Source organism: Hyperolius riggenbachi, chromosome 7 (genome assembly GCF_040937935.1).
Source record: "Hyperolius riggenbachi isolate aHypRig1 chromosome 7, aHypRig1.pri, whole genome shotgun sequence".
Taxonomy (NCBI): Eukaryota; Metazoa; Chordata; class Amphibia; order Anura; family Hyperoliidae; genus Hyperolius; species Hyperolius riggenbachi.
Genome location: NC_090652.1, coordinates 264175678 through 264185700, shown reverse-complemented (window position 1 = coordinate 264185700; position 10023 = coordinate 264175678). Strand labels below are relative to the sequence as shown.

The following is a 10023-nucleotide window of genomic DNA, read 5'->3' as shown; positions in this document are numbered from 1 at the left end:
GTTTTCAATCACTGGCCAATTTTACCACCACCATGTAGTATCAGGGCCAATAGATTTTTAATAATGGAAGTTGTAAACATGGCCAATGATTGCCCAGAGGTGGCTACACATAGGTGGGGCAAATCAATGTTTTCCAGTGGTTCAAAATGTGACTATTTATTGGAAAAGGCAGATATTGGCAGGAATTGCAGTGGGGAAGGCAATTAGGCATTAATTGGGGGGAGGTCAGTATTAAGGGATATAGTTCTTGTTTGGAGGGTGAGTTAAGGTTAGGCATCAACAGAGTAAGTGTTCAAGGAAGGATGGGGACAGGTTAGGCGATAGTAAAATATATCAGAAAAAATTACCAATATGGCTCTATCGTAATTAGATACCAGCTGAAATCACCTTACTTGTATGTATATTAACTACTTAAGGACCAAGGTAATTGAAATCTACACCCTGTTTTGATGGTTACATGGCTGCTAGTGTTGGGCGAACAGTGTTCGCCACTGTTCGGGTTCTGCAGAACATCACCCTGTTCGGGTGATGTTCGAGTTCGGCCGAACACCTGGTGGTGTTCGGCCAAACTGTTCGGGTTCGCCCGAACGGCTCAATGCCTGGCCGAACAGGGCCCCTGTTCGGCCGAATACGGCCCCCCTATGGGGTCGCAGGCATAAGGGGGGAGCATGCCCCGATCGCGGGGGGGGGGGTCGGAAATTCCCCCCACCCCCTCCGCTAGCGCTCCCCCCTCTGCCCGCTTCCCCATACAAAAATTTAAGGAAAGTAAAATAGTACCGGTGGTAGTGGCTGGCAGTGGCACTGTGAAGTGAGTGAGGAGGAGGAGTCCGGAGAGTGAAGGCGTTGAGGGAGGCCGGGCAGCGGGCGGTTCAGCGGTAGTACCCTTGTGGTACTTCCGCCCTTTCTCTGACCTCACGTCCTCTGCGTGATGACGCATACGAGGGTACGCGTGACGCGTACCCTCGTATGCAGAGGACGTGAGGTCAGAGAAAGGGCGGAAGTACCACAAGGGTACTACCGCTGAACCGCCCGCTGCCCGGCCTCCCTCAACGCGTCACTCTCCGGACTCCTCCTCCTCACTCACTTCACAGTGCCACTGCCAGCCACTACCACCGGTACTATTTTACTTTCCTTAAACTTTTGTATGGGGAAGCGGGCAGAGGGGGGAGCGCTAGCGGAGGGGGTGGGGGGAATTTCCGACCCCCCCCCGCGATCAGGGCATGCTCCCCCCTTATGCCTGCAACCCCATAGGGCCCCCAAAAGCGGGATGTTCGGGGAGTCCGGGGTTCGGCCCGAACATGCCGAACATCGCGGCCATGTTCGGCGAACGTTCCCGAACCCGAACATCCAGGTGTTCGCCCAACACTACTGGCTGCCAGTTTTCAATTCACCACTGCAGCATGCATCTGCCATTTTCGTTGCTCCCGCCGATCTCGCCGCTGTCTCCCCGACATGTCCTGTCGCAGCTCACGTTGTTCTGCCTGTCTCTGTAATGGCAGAGCCCTGTGATCCGGTCAGGAGCCAATTTCATTGGCTCCTGGCCGTGTCTATCAATGTAAGCAACTCCCATAGTCTTACATTGATAGACACGGTCAGGAGCCAATGAAAGCAGCTCCTGACCAGCTCACATGACTCTGCCATCATAGAGACGACAGAGTGGGTCTCCTGAGGATCCCGGCGTGCGGCGTGGATGGCGGTTGCGGCGGGTATATGTGGCGATTCATCGGTATTCCATCATTGTTGTACCAGCGGTCTCTGGTCCTTAAGGGGGCAGAGACCGCTGGTACTTAAGTGCTGAAACAAATATGCTAAAAGGCACTCTACATTCCATTGATATAATCGTATTCTGGGCTAGTTAAGTTTCAGAGTACTGATTCAGATTTATTACACATTTGTATGTGTACTTTTTCAATGCATGATTTTTAAACATTTCTTTAGTAGATCAACATCTCATTGATGTACTTTGCTGTTTAGAGAAGCCCTTAAATATTTTTTAAGCTTTCAAATTTGGACCTCCTGTTCATTAAATGAAAAAAGTATTTTGAAAAGTTTCTGCTCTATAACAATCTTTATTTTTAAAGAATTTGTTACCATAAACATACAGCTAAATAGACACGGTGACATTTGTCTCTAATATAATCACATTTCAGTATCCTTGTTTAACTCTGGGGAGAATGTTATTGAGATTAACCTAAGAAGTGACCCCAGGACATGATAATAAGGTCCTATAACATCTCATTTTCAGCTTTGAATTCTTAAGAGTTTATTTAGTTTGACTGACTGTAGTAGATTAATGCCAGGCAGAGGACGCCTTAGGTTACTGTTGGTGTTCTTTAAAGAGGTCATGATTTGTCAGCACACAACAACGTTCGTGGCCCAGTGCAGGCAATGGCATCGGGGAGATCTCATTGACTTTTGCGGGGTCGGGAATTTAAAATAAATGGTAACACCATGGAAATATAAAACAAATAGCGCTAGAAATATCAATAAAACATAATGACCTTCTTAAAATATCAAAGTTACATTCTAAATTGCCAGTTATTTTGGAATCTATACTCCATAAACTAAAGTTTTGTAAATGGTACGGGGTTGCAGAGGGTAAATTGGAAGAGGTAGCAGAGAGTAAATGGTAACGGGTCGTAGAGGGTAAATGTGAAGGGGTTGCATGGAGTAAATGAGATGGGGTCACACAGAGTAAATGGGCAGGGTTTGCAAGAAGTAAATGAGAAGGGGCCACATAGAAGTAATGGGAAGGGGTGGCAGTAGGTAAATTGGATGAGATTACAGAGAGTAAATGGAAACAGGTCACCCAGGATAAATGGGAAGGTGTTGCAAGAAGTAAATGAGAAGGGGTCAAAGAGGAAAAATGGGAAGATGTTGCAAAAGGTGAATGAGAAGGGGTCACAGAGAAGGAATAGGAAGGGGTAGCAGAGGGTAAATTGGATGAGATTACAGAGGGTTAAAGTGGATCCGAGATAAACTTTTACTCATTGCATAATTGTGTTCCTTTTTTGTTTTTTTTGTTTTAATACTTGATTCCCTATAAACTAAACAAGCCTCGCCCACAGCTCCTCCAGTGGCTAGGTATTCTGATCCTTAGTAGCAAGGGCTTATGGGAGCTCAGTCTGGGTAGGAGGAGGAGGAGGTTACTAGCCAGAGATTTCAGAAGCAGAGAGGAGGAGGGAGGAGGGGAGGAGAGTGAAGTTTTCACAGGCTTAGGGCTGGAGATGCAGATCAGCTTGCCTGTGTGTAATGTGACGAGCAGAACATGGCCGCTCTCATTGTATCACAGGAATAAATAACCATATGCTGATGAAGCTGTTTGCAGCTAGATTTGCTGTGTAAACTATCTAAACTTTACATAAGTTATACAGTATAGACAAGTTACTTGTCATAGTTAGTTTTCATCTCAGATCCGCTTCAAGGTAAGTTCACACTGAATCCATTGGAATATGTATGTGACACGTCACAACGGATTTCCCAATTAGCATCTTCCTGTAACAAGTGCATTGTAACACATGACACTTCATCGCCATTGATTTGTAACTTCAGAATCAGGTTTATTTGCCAAGTAGTGAAGGTTTGTACATGGAATTATTTTGGCACAGACAAGACAAGCTCAGTAGTAGTACAAAAAGACAGTGAAGTACAAAAGACAAAGACAAAATTCAGTGATGTGGAGTAGGTTGATGCTTACATAGGTGGGGACACTAGATCGAGGTGGGGGGGTGATGGGGGGGCTAAGTTGAGGAGTTGAACAGCTTGGGGAAAGAAGGAGTTTAGGTGTCTAGTTGTCTTATTGGGTAAGAACCTTTTGCGGCAGCCTGAAGGGAGAAGATTAGGATAGTGGTTGCCGGGGTAAGAGGTGTCTTTTGCTATTCTGGCAGACCTAGAATGCAGTTTTGTAGTAGTAAAGAAGGTTGAGTGGTGGGAAGGGGGTACCGATGATCCTTTCCACTGAATTTATGGTTCTCTGTAGTTTGTATCCGTCACTCACAGAGGTCCCTGTGTACCATACGATGATGGAAGAGCATAGTAGCGACTCGATGATAGCAGTCTAGAAGAAAGTTATAAGTCTCGTGACATCCCACATTTTTTCAACTGATGGAGGAAAAACAGCCATTGTTGGAATGCACCAATAAACATATCACCTATCCCTATACTACACTTGGACATACATATTACTGAAAACGTTTTCGTGACCACTGTTCTACGGTTTTATTATTTATTATGAATTCTGGATATTTATTATGTATATATGCTAGTTGTTTCGGACACACACCAACTATGCCTCTTGTCTTCAGTTGTGTACTCCTACTAACTATTGCCTGAGGAAGCGGGTTTAAACCTGCGAAACACGTTGTGAATATCCCCTGGAGTGTACCAATAAATCTACTTTGTTTTGAATACACAGCTTGTTGTGTCTGCTTGCAGGAGGTAAGTCCACCACTGCCTCCTAAGCATTTTTTAAACTTTTTAATAATTGATTTTATTATTTTGGCGCCTCTGTCCTCCATTACGTTATATTAAAATTAGGTTGCCTTTATGCCCCTGGTCCCATTGTTAAAGAAAAACACTGAAACCTTGCCGGCTCTGTACACTTGCAAAAAAATTCCAGTGCATGGAAACTGATGAGATTTCAAGAGGTGTCATATTCCATGCAAGAAGCTGCTTCACTTCTGCAGACCTCTGAGTGAGCCAATGACCCAACTGTAGAGACAGAGCTATTACCATTATCAAAAGTTATATATTCAAAATTAATTCTGGCCTGAAAACTGTTTGACATTAATTTCTATGCAAACAACCTATGAAACTGAAAGCTTCTATTATTATTATTATCATTAGTATTATTTTAAAAAAATACTGAAAATAGACTAACAGAAACAAAATGAAGACCCTCGCTTTTAAAGCCTAATTATATTTTAAAACATTGCCCTGGAGCATAAAAAAAATGTTATCTTCATTAATTGGACAGAATGATTTTGTATATATACTTGTCCCATGTGGGATTAGGGACACAATTCCACTCTATTATCACTACATATGTGTTGTCATATCTCATAAGCTATTGTAACCACTACACTGTAAAAATCACAGTGCTTTCTGGTAAAGGTGGTAATGTGTGGATTTAAAAGTGCTTACATGTGTGAATTTAAGTGTTAGAATAATTACTAGAATAAATGGTAGTTTAAAGTGTACTTGTTAGTTGCTCAGTTCTGTTTTGCACCTTGTCTTTAGCAGCAACGGTGAGAAAGTTTGACACTATGGGGACTTCATCACTGAATGGGTGTTTCATTACTTCTCTGCTAACCAACTTATCTTGCCACTTCTGATAGTAAAGGTGCATTTGATGACATTGTTTTGGAAGTATGTAAAATGCTTATTAGGCCTGTCCCGTTAGGTTAAAGTTTTGTCTACTTATATTTATTAGGGCTTAAAAGGGTTTTAAAAAAGGTAACATTTAAAAAAGATCTGAAGAAGGCGGAGCACGCTGATATGCGTCATCACGCAATAGTTGCGGAAACGAGTGCGGGATCACCTACCTTCCATGCCAACACCCATGCTAGACACTGGTTCCTTTCAGGTGAGAGTGGACACCTACACTACTGGCCATAGTGCAGGGGATGACACAGCGGTGGTAACATCTCCGGGAGCAGGAGATTCTGTACTTTACTGTGTGATATGCTGGATATTATTCCGTTTCATGTAAGTGTAACTTTTAATGCGGGAAGTTTTAATTAAAAGGTTTATTGCACCAGAGAGCGCTCTACTTCTCTAATTGCAGTTTGCTTCTTAAAATGGGGCCTTAATTAGTAATGCAACACACTTGCAATACTGATTTCAGCCTAATTTTGTAATACAGCTACATCACCTCTGGTATGTGCAGTATATGCAGTAGAGTTGGCATTGGCCATGGTATGGGTTCACCAATAAAAACCTTCCATACCATAATGGTCAGCAGGAACTTTGACCTGAGGTCAGCTAGCCAATGGGGATGGAATTTACCTTGGCAACTGCATTCGCAAATGAACATTCACATCAGGACACACTAGTTTGTGGAAGTGTATGGTCAACTGATTCAGGTCAGAAGTCATGCTGGGCATTGTGGGATGAAAGTATGCCACTGGTGATTCCATGTAGCATCAAATTCCATCTCTAATGTACAATAAGCTGCAATCTTTTTTTTTTTTTTTTTGAGTAATTTACACTTTATTAAAGAACAGTCCAGCAAAACACAAGGACAGATTTACAGAAGGACAGTTGATCTACTGGTCTTTCAGTTCCTTCAGTCTTCTGATGGCAGATTTCACTGTGACAGCAGAAGTGGTGTTGTAAGTCCAGGCTCCACCAGCCACAATTTTCATGCAAGAACCGCAGTGCCAGATTCCAACAGCCTTCCTCTTCATTTTGGTCTTGCCACAGAAGGAGCATGTGTACTTAGCATGTTGGCTAATTTCAATTTTCTTAACCATCTTCCTCAGGGAAGCACCATAACGGGTCCCATATTTACCCACAATGCCGACCTTCTTGGTTCGTTTGGCCATCTTCCTCCAGGACCCGAGCGGAAAGGGGATAAGCTGCAATCTTATCCTTACACCGATTCTAAACTCCATTGCTTATCAATCCCTACAGCTCTTATCATCAATTTAGTGCACACTGAAGAGTGTTTCATGATGAGTCAGTGCCACAGAAGATGCAGATGCTATAATTTTTACAGAAATCTAAAATTTGTTATGCTAGTACCTGTTGGCAAAAGGCAGTGCTGCTTTGCGTGGTGCATGGCACGGTAAGAGGGCGAAGGCATGGAGGGTGAAGACAGACATTGGAGGAAACACTGATGGGCAAAACACATGATGTGCTTAGCTCGTCCAGCTCTCTCCCCCCCCCCCCCCCCCCATTTTGCCTCTGCCCTCTTCCCAAGTCATGCACCATACCAAGCCACATGGACAATCTTTGCCACATGTGTGGCTCTATGCACCGCAACATCCCAGTCTGAGCACTAAGGATCATTGTGCTTGACTGTGTCCATTATCCGTGAGTGAGGAGGTCACATCAACTATGTGTCAACATGCAGGATGAAGGCATTGGTGGGGTTACGTATGGATTAATATATTTATAATGACATGCGCACCGATCAATGGTTGTTGAAAGGCTTGCTGTCACGGAAACCGGGGGTTCTCTGATACTGCATCTGTTCAGTAGTATCGGCTGAATGTGATTAGCTGGATCGGGCTATGAACATAACCATATATCGGGCCCAAAGATAACAATTTTTTGGTACCTTGCAACACCGAAGTGCACTTCCACTTTTTCTTTTTTAGAGGGAGCACGGTTACCAAACTTGCTGGCTTTTAATGGTAGGGATATTTTATGAATCCAATTTCTGATGTGGGAATTTTGATATCGATGAGAGTGCAAGAAATTGTTACAGTTTTTTAGCTTTTGAGCTCATTATTTGTTTTTAATCAGGCAAAATTAAAGCTTTAGCTCTATTGTTAAACTTTTTATTGTCAATAATTATTACGGAAGAATTTTCTGGTGGTAGATACAACAAACCTTTTTCAAAAGCTCAGAAAAGTTTACAAGTTTGACACTTACTACGCATGACCTAATTAAATTTGAACATGATGTTACAGACAAATAAATTAAAAGCAAATAAACCAAAAGAGGCATTGTTTATCTCTATTTGTACATCAAATAATTATGTCAGCTCAAAGAGAGTGTTGCGGTAGTTACTCCGTCTAATAAAAAAAAATGTTCAATTCCTATTTCAGCTTCCAATTACCTACTCCAAGATTTCCTTAAAATAATGTAAATAGATAATACAACTTAGACAGTGTTGGGAGTGTCAAAAGAGGTAAAATTCTGAAAAGAAAGAGATCCAGTAGTATAGAAAAGCCAAGAGACAAGAAAAGAAAATGGTGAAAAAGATGAAAGAGGAATTAAAAAAAGAATGGTAAGAGCTCTGGATTGCCTCCCACATATATCATACAATGCAATTCTAATAGTAAATCCAACCTAAGGAAATATTTACATTTCTTTTAAAGGAAACCAGAGCTGAGATAAATTAAAAGTGTTATCCATACCTGGGGTTTCCTCCAGCCCGATGCACATGGATCTCTTCCACGCCACCATCCTCAGTCTTCTCCCTTTTCAGTATCAGGTCCAGTAACTTCAGCCAGTTGTGGCCAGTCTGTGCAAAAGAAGTGCGCTTTCTATGTATCTGTCTGGCGGCTGCTGGAGAGATACGTAGAGGGCGCAGCACTTCTTTTTCGCAGAGTGACCATAACTGGCAGAAGTTAAGGGACCCTGTATCAAAGAGGGAGAAGACTGAGGATGGCGGCATGGAAGAGATCCGTGTGCATGGGGCTGGAGGAAGCCCCAGGTATGTATTAAACTTTAAATTTCTCTTAGCTCTGGTACACTTTAAGCCTATTCAAGTTCTTAGAAGTAAGTTGCCTCACCATCTGACATATAAGAGGCCCACTTCCTCAGGCCAATTGTAGTGCCAGTAAATTTAATTTAAGAGGGTGATTGGCGCGCTCCACTCCCTAATAGTACTCTACTCCTATATTCTCAAAGGCCTGCTGCAAATGGTAAATGTCACATATACATCAGTTATCATACAATTTTCCATAGGACCATGCGCTGCCTCATACTTAAGAACACTAACCTAATAGCCTAAAACCAGCCTACCAATGTAAGTCCACAGAGGCAACTGTATGCGGGCTGTTCTTCCAACTCCTCCACTCCAAAGCACCTCAGAGTTAAAAACACAAAATGGAACAGATGATCACACAGATTGTATGTCAAGGATGTCCTCTACCATAAATGTCCCATGTGGTCAGTTAGTATTCCACCTCCTTTGTGCAATCCACCACCTCTAGGGACCTCTCTCACCTTGCTGGGTGGCTGCCCAGACCCACAGACAGCTTACTCAGCTTGCTCAATATAACAGTGGTTATCCGACTCCTTTACACTTTAGTGATGATCCTCATTGTCATGAAGGAAAAATAAATAACATACATAGCGTAACCTGCTTCCAATAGTTGTAACAAGGGGATTCCCAAAAGCCTAAAAATGTTCACCGTGTCTTTTAACAGTTTTACAGGGGCCACCTCAGCACCTTATGTGCACCCAGCACCTGCAGGGACCGTGCTCACCTTACTCAGTAGCTGCCCTGGCCACAGACAGCAGCAAGCGCATACATGCACGATCCCAGTGCACTAATGGTCCCCCACATGGTGTCCTATAGCACTTCATCGAAGTTGGATAAGGTACCACTGCAACTAAAATAGCTTCTATAGCATAAAACCTTTTATTAAGATTAAATAATCTAGTAGCGCTACTCACAAACATCCAAGTTATCAAGGAGTACTGGCACCCAACCTCCTGCTAAGGTATCAATGGACCCTATAGAGTTTCAAATCTCTAAGCAGAAACTTCAGGGACCAATTCCTGTAATAATGTTTCAGCTCTATTCATTTTCAGAATTCACACCAACTCCAAAGAAATATGGTCCACAGCAGCAGCATAAACTTGCCTGAATTCAAGCACAAAATGTCACACAGGACTAAAATCTATGATGCTGCTGGTACCACCATGTGAGGACGATAGTACCTCATTCCTACAGGAGTGGAAATCCTCCCCACATTAATGGCCTAGTTAGCTAGCTACCTTCTCAGCTAAAGCTAAAACCTGTTTTCTCAAGCAAAATGTGTTTAGTGGATTTTCAATGAAGATTGGCAGTACTTGATTCTAATTAAACCAGTTACCTCAAACATGGTGAAGCTCAATGTATGGAAACATATTTCTCCCTACATAGTATTTAATGTCTTTGCTCATTCTTTACCAGTAATTGATTGTTGAAGAGACCCAAAGCATTATGGGATAGCCACTTTTTTTAAGAAAAAAAAGCTGAGTTTTTTATATATATCTTTCATACACCTAATTAATTTTAAAAATATAGTATTAATCAAATGAATACCATTGACTGTATTATTTTATAAAACAAATCAAAAA

At 42.5% G+C, this 10023-nt stretch overlaps 1 protein-coding gene across 1 annotated transcript; it reads right to left on the bottom strand.

Moving 5' to 3' along the window:
• Positions 1-6212: 6212 nt before the first annotated feature.
• LOC137525840 (large ribosomal subunit protein eL43) lies at positions 6213-6566 on the bottom strand. Its single transcript, XM_068247058.1, has one exon. It carries the CDS (start codon positions 6543-6545, stop codon positions 6267-6269), a length of 279 nt encoding a protein of 92 aa, XP_068103159.1. The 5' UTR covers positions 6546-6566; the 3' UTR covers positions 6213-6266.
• Between the last annotated feature and the right edge of the window lie 3457 nt (positions 6567-10023).

Coding starts and splice junctions, on each gene's coding strand:
- LOC137525840 (XM_068247058.1), bottom strand. CDS start 6,545: ATGGCCAAACGAACCAAGAAGGTCGGCATTGTGGGTAAATATGGGACC.